General features: G+C 35.3%; 3 protein-coding genes across 3 annotated transcripts; all 3 read left to right on the forward strand.

The window, feature by feature from the left end:
• LOC112021670 (uncharacterized protein At1g15400) lies at positions 1 to 881 on the forward strand. The gene has a single exon (XM_024054221.2). It carries the CDS (start codon positions 108 to 110, stop codon positions 480 to 482), a length of 375 nt encoding a protein of 124 aa, XP_023909989.2. The 5' UTR covers positions 1 to 107; the 3' UTR covers positions 483 to 881.
• Positions 882 to 13,198: 12,317 nt separating this feature from the next.
• LOC136064385 (uncharacterized) lies at positions 13,199 to 14,056 on the forward strand. The gene has a single exon (XM_065766072.1). The coding sequence runs from the start codon at positions 13,199 to 13,201 to the stop codon at positions 14,054 to 14,056; it is 858 nt and encodes a 285-aa protein (XP_065622144.1).
• A 669-nt stretch (positions 14,057 to 14,725) lies between these two features.
• Positions 14,726 to 16,486, forward strand: LOC136064386 (uncharacterized). The gene has a single exon (XM_065766073.1). The coding sequence runs from the start codon at positions 14,726 to 14,728 to the stop codon at positions 16,484 to 16,486; it is 1,761 nt and encodes a 586-aa protein (XP_065622145.1).
• Positions 16,487 to 17,813: the final 1,327 nt, after the last annotated feature.

Consider the following 17,813-nt stretch of genomic DNA (forward strand, 5'->3'; position numbering starts at 1 on the left):
CTCTCTTTATATATAAGCAAAAAAGGTCTTCTTTACAAGTTACAACAACTAAAAAAGGTTTCACATTGCCTAAGAAAGATCTAGAGAGAGACAGAGAGACAGAGGGCATGGCTGGTTTGCAAAGATCTGCAGTTTCATTTAGGAGGCAAGGCTCATCAGGGCTTGTGTGGGATGACAGGTTCATATCTGAGGAGCTAAACAAAGTGAACCAAAAAGATGACCAAGAACAAGGGCAACAACAAGAGCTGGTAGAGAAGTTGGATATCAAAGAGGTTAAGCCATCAATAAACGTTGGATCAACCAACACCATCGAGCGCAGCCGATCCAACGGTGGAACACGCGGCTACCGCACTGGAAAGGTGTCTCCGGCCATCGAGCCGCCATCGCCGAAGGTCTCCGCTTGTGGGCTTTGCCGGGCTTTCGGAAATCCGGACAAAAAGGGTGGTCACAGGACAAAGCGTGGTAAGCATAGATCACGATAAATTTGCTGTTTTCCGGTGACCGGAGTTGAGAAATTCCGGTGGACGTGGAGTACTATAAGGTTCTTTTTATAGTGTTCTTATATAGTATATGTTTTAGTTTTTTTAGCTTGCTAGGGGGGTAAGTTAAGTTCATCTCAATAAAGTGAGATGTTAAGAGTTTTGGGAAACAAAGACAAATGATTAATGTAATTTTTTTTTTTTTTTTTTGGTTCTAAATTTCTTGTTTGCTATCTGTGGTCATGTTCATGTTTTGTTTCTCTTAGATTTTAGAGATGGTTTGGTGGTTTTGGTAGATGTAATTATGTGTATATATTTTATGTTTCTTTTCCTAGATTTAATCTTTGGGAAACTTTGTTTTGTAAAAAGCAAATGTCAATTGGGGATCTTTTTCAATCTCTATTATTTTTCTCTCTTGTGAACAAAGTTGTTTTGATGTGGAATTGTTTTTTATGCGACTTAGTTTTGATGTATTGAGAAAAAAAAAAAAAAAAAACTTGGGTTTTGATGTGGGACGTATATACTTTTAGGAAGGAATCTTTCCATGTTGTACATGTGAGATTTTAATTTCATGGTCGGTATTGGGATCTCATCTCTATCTCCATGGTTAAAAGTGAAAAGTCAGAACCTTTGAGAATCTCCTCGATCCTGCTTTTTCTATCTTTGGTAAAAGGAAAATTTTGTGCTCTCGGGATCACCAAAGAATGGTGGACCTTGCTATCCTAGTCTCTTCAATTGTCGCTCTCGCTCTGCTCTATTTTGCCACTAAAAAACATCCATTTTGCCTTTCGCATGTTATGTTTTAGTTGGTTGTTGACACAAGTGATTGATTATAGCATTAGGATCTTTAACTTGATTTTTTGGATTCTTTAAAATTGGGATTGTTGTAAGTGGTCATACTCTCCTTGATTATATAATATAGCTATAATTTGTAGTTCAATTCATATTCAAGTCGTTCAATCCTTCACTTCTAGCTATTAATGTAACAAAAAAATATGAAGTACCAATTTATTAGCCTTAAGAGTATTCATATGTGCAAAAAATATCAATTTTTTCTATCTTAGCATAAGAATCTATTTTTTCTATTTTATTTACGCACTTTTTAAAACACTCACATCAAATTATCTATTTTATAATATATCACATTGAAATATCAATTTTTCTTAATGTTCTTAATTGTTTCTCTCTTTTCACACATAATAATTATCATCTATTATCTTCCTTTAGTCTCGAGATATGTAAAGAAAAAATAAAAAGTTATATGCAAAGTGAATATTGTTTTTGTAAATTTACACAGTTACTGTACACATTGCAAATTTACACATTTTTAACTTATCTGATATGAGTGATCATTTTGAGAGTTGAATGTATGAAATTGATACCTTTTTCTATTTTACATTGTTTGATACAAATGCTTTAATGCTTATCATATATACAAAGCTGTCCTTGGCATCAAACTGATTCTAGCATAAGCTTTGTGGAAGCAGCTTGCTCAGTATATACTACTCTGTACATTTTTTTTAATGCTCGTGCTATAAATTTATGATATTCTATTTTCATCTGTTAATGAGCTATGTTTCAAGAACATTTCTTTTCTTTCTCTCATAAAAAATGAGTTCAAAATCCATATATTACGTGTACTGTCATTTATCAATGAAAAATACTTTCTATTATCCATACTTGATTACAAAGTGGATTAGCCTATCTAATGAAAAAGGAAATGAAAATAATAACATGAGGTACAATCATATTGTTATTAGAAAAAAAGAAGTTACTATATTCACATTATATATATATATATATATATATTTCTTCCTTGATGCCATCCTCTCATGTGGATTGTGGAGGATGAGATGGGTATTTTCCCCTCTCATGTAAGTGGTATTGGCCTAGAAGAACCTACTCCGGATAAAGCAATAATGTCATCAACACACCCTCCGCTCTTTCAAAAGTGCCCACGCACATGCACAATATATTTTATTTAAAAAGTAGTAAAATAATCTCTATTTTGTAAAAATGTTTTAGAAATCTTCTTATTTTTTACAATTGAGAAGATTACCCATAACTTAAAGTGGGTTTCAGTTAACTCAACTAGTAAAATCTCTAATAGTTGTATAAGAGATCTGAGGTTTAATTCCTGCTTTCACCAAAAACTGATTAGTGTCTTGGTTTGATGATAAAGAGCTATCATTAGGAGCGGACGCTATAGGTTGAAATTCTCTCCCAAAAAAAAAAAAAAAAAAATCCAAAAAAACCCCATCCCTTTTTCACCAATACTATCTTACTTTTCTTTCCATGAAACCAAACCCACGGATCCCCCCAATATCCCACATTATTTGGAATCCACATTTAAAATGAAAATATAAAAAGAAAAAGGTATTTAGGTCAAGAGTCAAGACACTTTGTAAGTACTTTTGTTCATGTTTTATAGGGTTTTTGTTACAAATTCAAAATTTTGAATAATTGGAAGAGATTAGATGCCATGCAATTTATAAAATAATAATAATAATAATAATTAATCACTGCATCTACAATATTGATTTATTCTCTCAGTTTACTTTTAATTAATCAAATTATATGTTTGCAATTATTATATATAGATTGCTTATATTTGTGCGGGTACATGACATATCTTACATCAAATTTTTAATATGCTATATCTAGAAAAAGTCTTAAAAAGTTGAACCTAATAACCTAGAGAAAATAAGCTTAAACAAATGGTTACTAACTATATATAGAGGGTTTTTTTTTTTTTTTTTTTAAATAATTCTTAGATTGTAAGTTTTGAGCTTTAAACAATGTGTTAGGCCTTCAAGCTTCAAGGAGAGTATGATCGGAAAATGTGGCCCGTTAGGCTTTTTGCTTAGCCAATTATTATTTTCCCCAACTATTTATTTTCTCGTTTCAATCATTTTAATTTGTCAGTATATGAATTTTTATAAAATGTATTATTGATAGCAAAAACATTTAACACCATTTTCAAAGATAAATTCTTAACTCCACTACTGGTTAGTCTGTCCTATAATAGCTAGGGTCAAATTGTGAATTCACTTTAGGAGGTTACTAAGTTTTTGCTTATTAAAAGGCTAAATTGCAACCTACAGCTCTAAAGTTTGGGAGTTTTTGAACTTCACCTCTGAAATTTCAGAATTTGAAATTTACCTTTGATGTTCTATTTCATTTGCATCAGCAGTCCCTCCATCCATATTTTTCGTTAAGTATCACATAAGTTTGCCACGCATGTTTAGTTCATTAAATAAAATGATGTCACCCCATTTCTATTATACCATATCATTTTTTATTATTTAATTTTTTAGGCTACAAAAATGATGTGACATCATTTTATTAAACAAACTAAATACGCATAGTAGGTTTATGTGGTACTTAGTTGAAAATATGGGTGAAGGGGCAGTTGATGCAAACAAAATAGAATTTCAGGAGATAAAATTCAAATTTTAAAATTTTAGAGTGTAAAATCTAAATGTTCCCATACTGTAGGGATATAATTTGCAATTTATTTTTATTAAAATCATAAAGAGAAATGATATGTCTACAACATTTTTACAACAAATCCTAAGTAGTAAGTTATTACTGGTTGTTATTATTAGGGTAAAAAAGTAATCTTAGTGTTAGTTTTAAATTTGAACTAATAACAACTAACCACTTGTGATTTGTTGTAAAAATGTTATAAAATTGTTGTAGATGTAGCATCTCTCAATCATAAAATGTATACTTCTTCTAAAGAGAAATGATATGTCTACAACATTTTTACAACAAATCCTAAGTGGCAGGTTGTTACTGGTTGTTATTGTTGGGACAAAAAAGTAATCTTAGTGTTAGTTTCAAATTTGAACCAATAACAACTAACTACCTGTGATTTGTTGTAAAAATGTTGTAGACATAGCATCTCTCTCTTCTAAAATATGCACTTATTTTTTAAATTATAAATTCTCAAATGGTAAGATTTGAGCTCATAATATCATCGGGACAAAAAAAAAAAAAAAAAAAAACCATATTTGTACGTTCCACCTTTTTATTGTTTATTTTCTTAATTTGGATTGCGTTCCTCTCGCCCTAAGCTTTGCAAAAAACAGCCATAAGTCTTATAATGTACGATTTTGTCATTAGAAAAAAAAAAATTACAATTTCAAACTAAACAGCTATAAATATAATAACAAGGCTAAGCGAAACTGAGAACTATAAATCTTACGAACTTGCCTTAAAAAGTACGATTCCGAACAAAACGTATGCGCCCTATCGGCATTAAAAAAATGTCAACGTGGTTATCCTAATTCCTTTCCTCAAAATTCAACTAATAAACTATAAAAATATTAGGATCACAACTTTTTATCATAATTTTTGTCACAATTTATTTCCGTGACAAGCCATGAGTGGTGGTTTCACAATTCCACCACTCACAGCTTGCCACATAAGCTAGTCGCGGCAAAAATTGTAGGAAAAATTGTAATCCCTTTTTTGTTCTCAACATTATATATTATCTTTTTGACTAATACACCAAGTTTGGCAAAAGTTGCCTAAATGTAAGATCTAAATGGACAAAAAATAATATGGGAATCATGTAAATAAAATAAAATCATGTATTTGTTAATTTTTTTACCCTTAGAAGTCCCATCATTTAGGCTGCAACCTTGATCAATTCGCTGACCAACTAATCATTGATCATGCATATTTTTGGTGTTTATCGATGATGATGCATATGGAGATTAACAGTGTTGGTAAAAAAATTTAAACCCATAAATCACTGGTCTGAAATAACATTACGGTCCCTTTCATTCGACCCACCACCATTCACATCAAAGTAAGGATCAAAATCAAATTATTGAGAAAAAGTGTTATATCTTCAATGATGGAGGTATCACCTAGTCATGATTTCGCCAAAAGTTGTCAACAAGATAATCAATCAATACCTCCCATAAAAAAAATAAAAAAAAAAATAAATAAATCAATCAATACCTAGTAGTAGGGTAAGAGACCATACCAAAAAGAAAGAAAGAAAATTAAAATGAAAAAACATTAAACGGACCACGACTTAGGTATACATCAAATTCTTTATGCCAAAAAAATCAATTAGTTAACAATAAAAAGTAGGGAGAACAAAACAATGGCTGCTCTCCTCCATTAAAGTTTCACTGTTTTAGAATTAGCAACCAAAAAAAAAAAAAAGATTTACTACTTAGATGGGGCAATTGCCATAACCATTTTAGGTTTGTCTACTATTTGTCTGTTGTTAGAAAAGAAAACAAGTGTGACTGAACTATCCTTTATTTATCGCATTTCATGTTAGATTCAAGGGTTAATACAAATCTACCCTAAACTATGTGGTGGTATTTGCACTTTGTGCCCCAAATTATAAAAATTTAAAAATCATACCTCATTTATAATAAATTTAGTAATTTTCACCCTACACTATAGGAAACAGAAACACAGGAAGAAAGAGAAGAGCCTAGAGGCTGAGAGAAAAAAATGCAAAGTGCATGGTAGAGGTTGAGATTAAGGTTTCAAGACAATAATAATGTCAATGTTAAATTATGTAGCACTTTTAAAGTTTATCAAACATCGCATTCGTAGAAGAGACAAACCGATCAAACCTTTCCATTTTGCCATGTTTCATCATGCTTTGGCCTGAATAAAAAAATAAATGAGTAAAAGGGATTTCGGGCATCATATTACAGTTATTACTGTTAAGATTAGGATTTTGGGATAAGGGTTTTTTTTTTTTTTAATTTATTCATTTTTAAGGTGAGGGTGACTCAGTAAATTTGAGTACATCTAGTCATTTCATTTTCCGAAGGTCGCACGTTGGAGTTAACATCCAAATGAACTATGGGTAGAGGTGGCAAATTCATGTTCACGTGTCGGGTTCGTGTCGTGTTAAGTCATGAGTATTTGATGATATAGGTCAACACTAACCCGACATGTTTATTAAACGGATCAAGATTCCTCAGCCCTAACATGACCCATTTATTAAACGAGTCCATCATGTCGACCTGTTTATTAGATTTTATTAAAATGAAAAAAAAAATTATGAAAAAAAAACAAATAAATTTTTTTTAATATAAAATTCAAAACTAATAAGTAATTGCATCACAAATAATCATTCAAAATTAAAGCATATCATAATATCACAAATAATCAATCACAATATGTCAAAGAAAATAAACCACAACAACTAATAAGTTTATATATCTAGAAATTGAAGGGTATACTGGTAAAATGTCATTTAATTAAACAAATCAGATGGGTCAAATGGGTTCTATATGTTCAACACTAACCCAACTCGTTTATTAGACGGGTTAGCCGTGTCAACCCGAATATTATACGAACCCATAACCTGCTAATTTCATGTCGTGTTGTGTCGGGTTCGCGAGTCATGTCCAATTTTTGCCATCCCTAACTATGGGGGTGCAAATTGCTAGAATTGTTATAATTGGGTTGTTAATTGCAAAATTTTTGTAGTTTGATGGTGCAAAGTACAAATATCTCATAGTGCAATTAACCCCAAAATTTTAGAGTAGAGAGATTTATTGACTGTATTATTTTGGTCACAACATTTAATAGTTCTCTCTCTCTCTCTCTCATAATATAGGGTCTTAAAATCACCACAAATAAGATTAGACACTGAATCAAAATTATAAACAAAAGTGGGAAGTCATTTGTATTCTAAGTTTAGATTAGACTTAGTGATGTTAGTGATTAATTTGCGAGTCTGATATAGGAATTTTGTATTTCAGTGATATTGAATCAAAACAATAAATAACATTGGGAAGTTAAAAAAAAAAAGTTACGAAACTTGTGATTCTATAATATGAGTATTGGTATTATCTCATCAATTTTATTTTTTCCATTATAGAATAAGAATCTATTTTTCTTATTTTAGTTAACTACTTTTCATTTTCATCCACATTAGATTTTCTATTTTAAATACTATTTCATCATTAATTTTTTATTATTTATCTCACACTCCTCAAAACACTCACTTTTCTTTATCACAATTACCAAGATACAAAAACATGATATTCTTCTTTTTTAGTAGTATCTCATATATGTGATTCAAATTTGATGCCCCTTTCCCCACTATCTACTTATCAAAATTGTGTTAAACACTCAAAAAACTCTTGGACTTCCACTATGTTAGACCTTCCCCTAGGCCCCATGTATCATATATGCCTCCAAAATAAATACTTTGAATACTATAAAAAGAAAAATCATATATAAGAGAAATTTAAACAATATAATCTCCATTAAATATGGTTTATGGTCATCCATAATCAAATAAAATATTTTTATTATAAAGTTATGAGAATGAGTTCTAATTAACTCAACTGAAGCGGATTTCATAAGTTGAAACTATTTCAAAAAAGGGGAAAAAAAATTCATGAGATGACCTTCATAATTAGAAATTAGAGGGAAGGTTTGCAGAAGCATAACCATATGAGTCTGGGTAAAATGATAAAGCGAATTTTATGAATACATGAAAAAAAAAATTATTTAATCATGAAATGAATCATCCTATTATAACATTTTTTTTAGAAGAAAAATAATAATAATGCCAAATATTGTATCGCGTAATTACTCTTTCCAATAGTTTTTTTTTCCCCTTTTCTTTTTCCTCTATTTCCTAAATTTGGCCTTATGGTGAATAAAATTTAATGACATTTAGAACCTATAAATCCTCCTAGTCCTCTGTCCTGTGTGAATTTGAGTTACATCATAATATCTCAACAATTGTTATAAAGAATTTTGAAAAACTTTTTTCTTTTTTCGAGAAGCGAATTTTGAAAAACTTTGTATTCCTAAATAAATGGTGAGGTGAATTTCATAATGTTCACATGTCTGACAGGAAACCAGGCATGTGTCCTATGAATTATGATGTCCAATCAAAATGAAGGGAGACACCTGTCACCGACATAGCAGTCAAATTGGACCAATCTACTCTCTCCTATCCGTTTATCAAGGTCCTTGCCGCAACCATATTTGACCTATCTTTTTATTATTATTATTTTTTATATTTTATTTTTGAGTCCAAACATTTGACATTGGTTTATTTATTTGTTTTTATTTTTTAATTCCAGGATTAGCTATTTCCTCTCTGTATATATATATTTTTTTAATAATATCCCATCTATTTTATTTTGAACCTGTTTCAAGTGTATAGTTATTGAAAGTTGCATGCTAAGAATCCTAAAATGACAAAATTAACATTTAGTTTTAAAAAACAGTTCCAATGGCCTAACTACAAGGGGGAAAAAAAGGAAAAAAGAAATGGAAAGAAAAAAAAAATTTCTGGTAAAAATGATCAAATTTCCTTTCAAAAAAGAAATTTTAGCAGATCCATTTCTGTTTTAATCATAATCACATGTTTAGTAGTGTTTTACGCTATTACCAAGAGACTTATTGAAATAAATGAAATCTTATGATCAATAATAACTGTGTATATTAAAATATCAGAGCTTTCAAGCATTGCTAATATAAAAATTGGGGGAAAAAAACAAGATTTTGCCGATCAAATATATCTATATACATATGTGTGTGTTTTCTTTTTTTGGGCTTAGGGATCATTTGATGTCTATTACTTATATAATTCATCCCATGACATAATAACTGGCAACATGAAAATTAAATGATTATCATATCATATTATATACTATATAACAAAATTTGGGTTTAGAAGCCGTGATTGCATTAAGTAGCTACTCTCACTAATTAGTAAATTGATTTTATATTATTTGTTAGGATATATTTTCTTAAATTAAAGGATAATATTTAACAACTATTTAATTTAAGTAAAAGTTTATCATTTAAATTTCAACAAATTTAATTTATATTCAAACTAAAAGTCTATTATAAAAAAAAATAAAATACTAAACTTAAATCTCAAACAATAACCCATGTTTTATTTAAAAAAAAAAAAAAAAAAAACCACACATTTTGAATTCTACTCATGGGGGAATCCACCATACTCCTAACATTTAGATTTCTAGGAATGTGATTCCTTGCAATCTGAATGCCTACGAATATGTCTATTCCTATGTTTGGTTTCATTGGGAATATCTTAAGATTCCTAAGAATGTAAGATGATAATATTTGGTTTATTCTCAGGAATTTTAAATAAATTATTTATTTTTCCCATTTTATCTTTAGATTTGAATGTGAACTATCAAGTTCTTAAAAAAAAAAAAAAAATTCCTCTAAATAAATAATGAAAAACAAAATATAAACTATTAATAATTTGTTGAGTAACACACACAATAACAAAAAAAAAGTGAATACCTTACAATAATGGAGGGGTCCCTTTCATTTTTTTTTTCACACGTAAAACCTAAATAAAACTTTGTTAAAAAATATAACAATAGAATTATCTATCCTGTTTATATTATTTTGGCGGTAAAATATAAAGACAAGGGAAAAGATATTGATGATTTGTCTCATATTTTATCTTAACTGCTTAAATAATAAGGACAAAGGGTTAAAATTGTTAATTTATAAAAAAAAAATACAATTTTCTTTGAGCTTGAGAATCTGGATACCCACTTGTTTTAAAGGGAATTCACATTCCTACTGAGAGGGGTTTAAAGGGGGAATCTAGATTCTCCTAGCATTTGATTCATTGGCGTAATTTCCAACAAAACATGAGAATCTTTAAACATTCATGAAAATGCTAAAATATTACCCTGTACCATATACCACATAAAAGTCTATTATCAATATTTTAAGAACAACTAATTAGTAAATTAATTTTATACATTTAAAGTTCAACAAATTTAAATTCTATTCAAACTAAAATTCTATTATAAAAATTCTAAAAGTTGGGTTTAAAAGCCATGATTAAGCCAAGTGGTTACTATCACAAATTAGTAAATAAATTTTATATCATTTGTTAGAATATGTTTCCTTAAATTAAGGAATAATATTTAAAAATTGTTTAATTTAGGTAAATCTTTATCATTTAATTTTTTTTTTAATTCTATTCAAACTAAAAAGGTCTATTATAAAAAATTCTAAACTTAAACACCAAATAACAACCCACATTTTCTTTCTAAAAAAAAAAAGAACCTTGTTTTGACTTCTACTCCAACTAAAATTTTATTATCAATATTTTAAGAACAACTAATTAGTAAATCAATTTTATACATTTAAACTTCAATAAATTTAAATTATATTCAAACTAAAAGTCTATTATAAAAAATTTCTAAACTTAAATATTTCAATAAATTTAAATTCTACTCAAACTAAAAGTCTATTATAAAAAATTATAAAGTTAAATCCTAGACAATAACCCACGTCTTTTTTCTAAAAAAAAAAATAATACAACCTTTTGACTTCTACTCTAACTAAAAGCATATTATTAACATTTTAAGGACAATTGGTTAGTAAATTAATTTTATATTATTTGTTATAATATATTTCCTCAAAATAAGGGATAACATTTAACATCTGTTTAATTTAAATAAAACTAAAAGTATATCATCAAATTTTCTCAACTTAAATCCCACATAACGCACTTTTTTTTTCCTCAAGTTGCATCTTATTAAATTAATATTTTATTAGGATATTAAGTCACAAGACTCTTGATTAAGGGATAAGATTTAACAATAATTTAATTTCGATAAAATTTTATCATCTAAGTTTTTGAAATTTAAATTCTACTCCAACTAATAGTCTATTATCAAAATTTTCATGCATACACATGTGTGGGGCCTGTTATTTAAAAGGGTATAGGAATCCTCAGAAGTGGGCTCAGGGCCCAACGGCCCAATCTGAGGACGCTTAGTTATCCGAGAATTGTGTAAAAGAATTATTGAGGGGATAATATAGGAGAAAGGGATGGATATCGTGTATAGTGGCATGACACACGTCCGAGGTGAACGTAACTTTCATTTTATTTAGGAGACTCTGCAAAGTTGTATCTGAACTGGAAATTGAGTAAAAACCTAAGGAGGAGTTGGGGAAGGTAGCAAATATCTTCCAAGGCTATCACCTCCACATTAAATGCTTTCCAGCTAACCCTCTGGACGCATTAATGTGGAGGTGATACCTGAACAGTAACTAAGCAGCTTTATGGCCACTGAGCAAAGGTTCCGGTAGGTGCTGGATGGGACAGAAAGGAGTTCCCAAGATGAGAACTACACGTGTACAATGGAATTGGAGAAAAGAACGGAGTATATAACATGGAAACGGATGATATTAAAAGAGGGGAGAAAAGGAGGGAAAAAGAAAGAACAAAGATTCAATGCATAAGAGAGGCTCACTGAAACCTAGCCAAGGAGAATTTTTCTCATACAATCAGCCTAACATATCCCTTGTTACTCAGCGAATATAACCTTTCCTGTCGAACAGTACTAGTTCTTGTACCCATACTCTAAAAATTTATTGTTTGGGCTTGTTGGGCTGAAAACCCATTCATACTCTGGGTCCAATCCAAGTTGAGTCCCTACAATTGGCGCCGTCTATGGGAAGAACTTGATCTGTTGAGAAGGAAAGGCAAGTGTGATACTCGCGATGAAAGAAGGAGTACCACAGCAACCATTGACGGGCCCACAACAGGTGGGTGCTAATCAGCACCAGGCAGAGTCTAGGGGCTCTCAGCACAGTAATCCATTGGTAGCCCACGAACACAGGGGGGATCGTGAGGGAAGTACACGAACAATTAATACAGATAGAAGTCGCTCTCAGGGGAAAGGCCATGTTTCCCCTGTAAAGGGCGAAGGAAATATGCAGCGTGAGATTGACAAGTTGAAGAGGGAATTGCGACATGAGCAATGGAGGCGTGAGGCTCATAACTCTGGGCATTCCTCTGAGGAGTCGGATGACACCAGTTATAGGTGAAGGTCGAGAACTCCACCCAGTGAATCTTTTTCGTGTGAGGAGGAGTACCACCATGGGCGAAGGAATAAGAGTCCGCCTCGCCAGGGTCAGGGGAATGACGCCTTGAACAAAGCTTTGAGTCAGGTCTCTAAGTCGCCCTTCACGCGACGTATTGAGGACGATAGTCTTCCTCGGCGATTCTACCAGCCTGTGTTCACCATTTATAATGGTCGAACGGACCCAGTAGAACATGTTAGCCACTACAGCCAGAGAATGGCTATTCATGCCAGGGATGAGGCCTTAATGTGCAAGGTTTTCCCGTCTAGCTTGGGCCCAGTGGCAATGAGATGGTTTAATGGCCTGAGAACTAATACTATTGACTATTTTGAGAAGCTCACCCAGGCTTTTGGTGCCCGTTTTATTACATGTAGGAGGGTTGTTCAACCCTTGGGATCGCTACTATCCATGTTTATGCGGGAGGGGGAAACCCTGAAGGCTTACTCGGACAGATATTGGGAAATGTTCAACGAGGTAGATGGAGCTCACGATGACGTGGCTATGAACACTTTTAAGGAAGGTCTTCCAACCGAGCATGGTCTAAGGAAGTCTCTGACTGGCAAGCCTGTTACTAGTGTGCGTCAGCTTATGGATCGGATAGACAAATATAGAAGAGTAGAGGAGGATCAGATGCAGGGCAGAGGAAAGTCTAAGGCAGTAACTCAGGAGAGGAGGGATTTCAGGTCGGACCGGTATAATAACAACCGATCTCGGAGGGACTTGGGGGGTAATCAGGACCTGCCAACTCCCAGGCGGTTAGTGCCGTGTTCTGAGAACCAGTGCAGCGAGTTTTGGAGAAGATAAAGGACGAGCCGTTCTTTAGGTGGCCCAATAGGATGGCGAGGGATCCTGCGAAGCGTAATCGGAACCTTTATTGCCAGTACCATCAAGACCATGGACATTTCATCGAAGATTGTAAAAATTTGTGGGACCACTTAGAACAGTTGGTGCAAGAGGGGAAGTTGACCCAACTTCTGCATCACTCCGGCGGCCGAGGAGGCCACGTAGGCTCGGCATTTCAGGGGGATGCTTCGAGGGGACCCCCTTTGGGCACGATAAATGTTATATTTGCTGCCCCGGGGAGAACTGGGTTTTGCCCTTTTGGGGTAATGTTTGTGTCTCAGTGCTCGGAGGAGGGCTCTAGTACGAGGCCGAAGAGAGCCAGACCGGGCACCTCGCTGGTGTTAGGCTTCTCAGAAGAGGATAAGAGAGGAACCATACAACCGCATGATGATGCTTTGGTGGTTACGATTAGGATCGGAGGGTATGAAGTGAGAAGAATGATGGTGGATGATGGAAGTGCCGCTGAGGTGATGTACCCTGATTTATTCAGGGGGCTGAATTTGAAACCTGAAGATTTGACAACATATAGTTCCCCACTGGTGGGCTTCGAGGGCAAATCGGTCGCTCCGTTGGGGATGGTTAGATTACCTGTGCAGACTGGTTCAGATATGGTGGATGTGGATTTTATTGTGGTGGATGCTTTTTCTCCATATACGGCTATTTTGGGTAGACCTTGGTTGCATGCTTTGGGGGCTGTTTCTTCCACTATTCATCAGAAAGTGAAGTATCCCTCGGGAGGCGAGGTTTCAGAAATTTTGGGAAATCAGACCATGGCTAGGCAGTGCATGCTAATGGCCATTCAACATCGGCCAGAGACAAGTACTTCGGCCACAGCCGAGGGTGATTTATAGCAATCAAGGATTCAGGGAGCCCAGTTCAGCGCTTCCGGAGAGGAAATGAGGTGTGAATATTTGGAAAGGGTGAGCGTTGGTGATGATCCAGAGAAGTACTTTCAGGTTGGTGCTCAGTTGCCTTTGTTAGAGAAAGAGCAGTTGGTTGAGGTTCTTAGGAGAAACCTTGATGTGTTTGCATGGAGTGCCTATGAAGCCCCGGGAGTGGATCCAGAGTTCATTTGTCGTCATCTGAACGTCAATCCTTCGTTTATTCCAAAGAAACAACCACCTCGGCGTCCGTCCAGGGTACACGTCGAGGCTATTAAAGATGAGGTGACTAAGTTAAAGCAGGCTGGGCCTATCAAGGAGGTATTTTACCCTCAGTGGTTGGCCAATACAGTCGTAGTGAAAAAGAAAAATGGAAAATGGCGTGTGTGTGTTGATTTTACGGACCTCAATAGAGCGTGCCCAAAGGACCCTTTTCCTATACCCCGAATAGATCAGTTGGTGGATGCAACAGTGGGCCATCCTCGGATGAGTTTCCTAGACGCCTTTCAAGGCTACCATCAGATCCCATTGGCATTGGGCGACTAGGAGAAGACCGCTTTTCTCACTCCTACTGGAAATTATCACTACAAGGTAATGCCCTTTGGTCTGAAGAACGTGGGGTCTACTTACTAGAGAATGATGACGAAAATGTTTGAGCCGCAGTTGGGCAGAAACATTGAGATTTATATTGATGATATGGTCGTAAAGAGTAAGGTAGTGGCCGAGCACGTAACGGACCTTAACCATACTTTTGAGATTTTAAGAAGGCATAAATTGCGGCTGAACGCATCCAAATGCTCATTTGGAGTAAGCTCAGGTAAGTTCCTGGGTTACATGGTGACTCATCGGGGAATTGAGGTCAACCCTAATCAAATTAGAGCCATAGCTAACTTGCAACCACCTCGGAATCCCAAGGAGGTCCAGAGGCTGACCGGGATGACCGCCGCATTGAATAGATTCATATCTAGGTCGGCGGATAGGTGCAAGCCTTTTTTCTTGTTGCTCCACAAGTGGAAAGGATACGAATGGACTGAGGAGTGTGCCTTAGCATTTCAGCAGTTGAAGGAGTATCTATCTCGGCCACCCATCATGTCTAGCCCTGAGGTAGACGAGGTTCTTTTTTCCTACCTAGCGATCACCACTTATGCGATTAATTTTGTTCTGATACGAGTGGACAATGGAGTACAGCAGCCAGTCTACTATGTGAGTAAGTCTCTTTACGAGGCCGAAATACGCTACCTGCCATTCGAAAAGGCCATTTTAGCAGTGGTGCATGCTACCAGAAAACTTCCCCATTATTTTCAGGCGCATACAGTGGTTGTCCTGACTCAATATCCGATCAAAGCAGTACTTCGAAGTGCAGACTATACTAGTAGGGTTGCCAAGTGGGGCACAATTTTAGGGGCTTTTGATGTCAAGTATATGCCCCGTACTTCCGTGAAGGGTCAAGTGCTCGCCGATCTAGTGGCCGAGTTTGCTGAAGGTCTTGAAGAAATAGAGACAAGCCTAGGTGGCATGGATGAAAAATCAGTTGGCCTCATCTCCGCGCAACCTATTTCGTCCTGGACGGTATATGTGGATGGGGCAGCAAATCAGCGGGGGTCTGGAGTGGGACTTGTACTGATATCTCCTGAGGAAGTCATCATTGAGAAGTCTCTAAAGCTGGGTTTCTCAGCTACTAATAACGAGGTGGAATATGAAGCGTTACTAATGGGGATGGCAATGGTCAATAAGCTAGGCAAAAAAACTGTGGAAATCTTCTCGGACTCGGGGCTTGTCGTGGGCCAGGTCAGAGGGGAACTGGAGGCTCGAGATACAAGAATGCAGGAATACTTGAGCCAGGTTAGGCGCATGCAAGCCAATTTTGAATTCTTTAAAATAACCTATGTCCCTAGGTGTGGAAATGCCCATGCGGACTCTTTAGCTACTCTTGCCACCTCCTCGGCTCAAAACTTACCTCGGATGATCATGGTCGAGGACTTGGGCACACCTACCCAAATAACAACGGAAACGCTACAGGTCAACCAAATCAGTTCAGCGCGTAGTTGGATGGATCCTATAATACTATTCCTTGAGAAGGACATACTGCCCGAGGACAAGTCAGAGGCAGAAAAGATACGAAGGAAGGCTCCCCGTTTTTGGCTATCTGAGGATAAGAAGTTGTACAAACGCTCTTACTCTGGACCTTATCTGCTCTGTGTATGCCCTGAAGCATCGGAGGATCTTTTAGAAGAGCTACATGAAGGAATTTGTGGTAGTCACACTAAAGGAAGGTCTTTGTCTCACAGGGCGATTACCCAAGGGTACTGGTGGCCAGGCATGCAAAAGGAAACGTCAGGAGCATGCCTTGGGCAAGCAAAAGGACATTCTGAAAGCAGGGGAAGTCTACGAAATAAATGAGGGCAGGATATCAAAATCTCCCTTTTTCTCGAGGTGACAAAAAGCGAGATTTTGAGGGGCTATTGTGGGGCCTGTTATTTAAAAGGGTATAGGAATCCTCAGAAGTGGGCTCACGGCCTAACGGCCCAATCCGAGGACGCTTAGTTATCCGAGGATAGTGTAAAAGAATTATTGAGGGGATAATATAGGAGAAATGGATGGATATCGTGTATAATGGCATGACACACGTCCGAGGACATCAAAGTCCGAGGTGAACGTAACTTTCATTTTATTTAGGAGACTCTGCAAAGTTGTATCTAAACTGGAAATTGAGTATAAACCTAAGGAGGAGTCGGGGAAGGTAACAAATATCTTCTAAGGCTATTACCTCCACATTAAATGCTTTCCAGCTAACCCTCTGGCCGCATTAATGTGGAGGTAATACCTGAATAGTAACTAAGCAGCTTTATGGCCACTGAGCAAAGGTTTCGGTAGGTGCTGGATGGAACAGAAAGGAGTTCCCAAGATGAGAACTACACGTGTACGATGGAAATGGAGAAAAGAACGGAGTATATGATAAGATTGTAATTAGGAGTGTTAGTTGCTGTGTTAGTTGCTGGTTAGTTACTGTGGGTATCCTTGGCGGAGGTGATACAGGCCTTTGTTGCCAACCATTCCCAGCTTCTGTCATTCCTTGCACAGTCTCTGATAGAGTCTGCAACAAACTTGTGACTGCATCCAATTTCTGATGAACTATACGAAATTCTTGATCATGTTGCTCGATTGCCGATGACAAAGCATTGACTTTCTCGTTAAGGAAAGAAGAGGATCGTGTTTCTGCCATAGTAGCAGGAGGAGCTCTGATACCAATTTGATAAGACCTTAGTAACTAATGAAGAAGATGGATTGAACCATTACAGAGAAAAGGAATAGAATATTAGAGAATAGAAATAGAGAGATAGTAGAGATAGATGAGAATTGGGAAGAACATAGAAATGGGAATAGAATTCTTATTATGTATTCCAAAACTTCTTCCAATCTTCTGTTTCCTCTCTTTTATATAGCTGACCTTCTTAACTAACTCCAGCTCATCTAACTAACTAACTCTAGCTCATCTCAGCTCATCTAACTAACTAACTCCAGCTCATCTCTTAACTAACTCCAGCTCATCTAACTAACTCTCATGACATCAGCACAGCCGCCAAGGATACCCACAGTAACTAACCAGCAACTAACATAGCAACTAACACTCCTAATTACAATCTTATCAATCCCTTCCCCTTAAAAAGACCTTGCCCCCAAGGTCCACCATGCTCAAAGGTCACAAAATCTTGCCCACGAGGTGAGG

Source organism: Quercus suber, unplaced genomic scaffold (genome assembly GCF_002906115.3).
Source record: "Quercus suber isolate HL8 unplaced genomic scaffold, Cork oak 2.0 scaffold_678, whole genome shotgun sequence".
NCBI lineage: Eukaryota > Viridiplantae > Streptophyta > Magnoliopsida > Fagales > Fagaceae > Quercus > Quercus suber.

Bases quoted from the DNA above. Each gene is read 5' to 3' on its own strand.
- LOC112021670 (XM_024054221.2), top strand. From the start codon at position 108: ATGGCTGGTTTGCAAAGATCTGCAGTTTCATTTAGGAGGCAAGGCTCA.
- LOC136064386 (XM_065766073.1), top strand. From the start codon at position 14,726: ATGACGAAAATGTTTGAGCCGCAGTTGGGCAGAAACATTGAGATTTAT.
- LOC136064385 (XM_065766072.1), top strand. From the start codon at position 13,199: ATGGCGAGGGATCCTGCGAAGCGTAATCGGAACCTTTATTGCCAGTAC.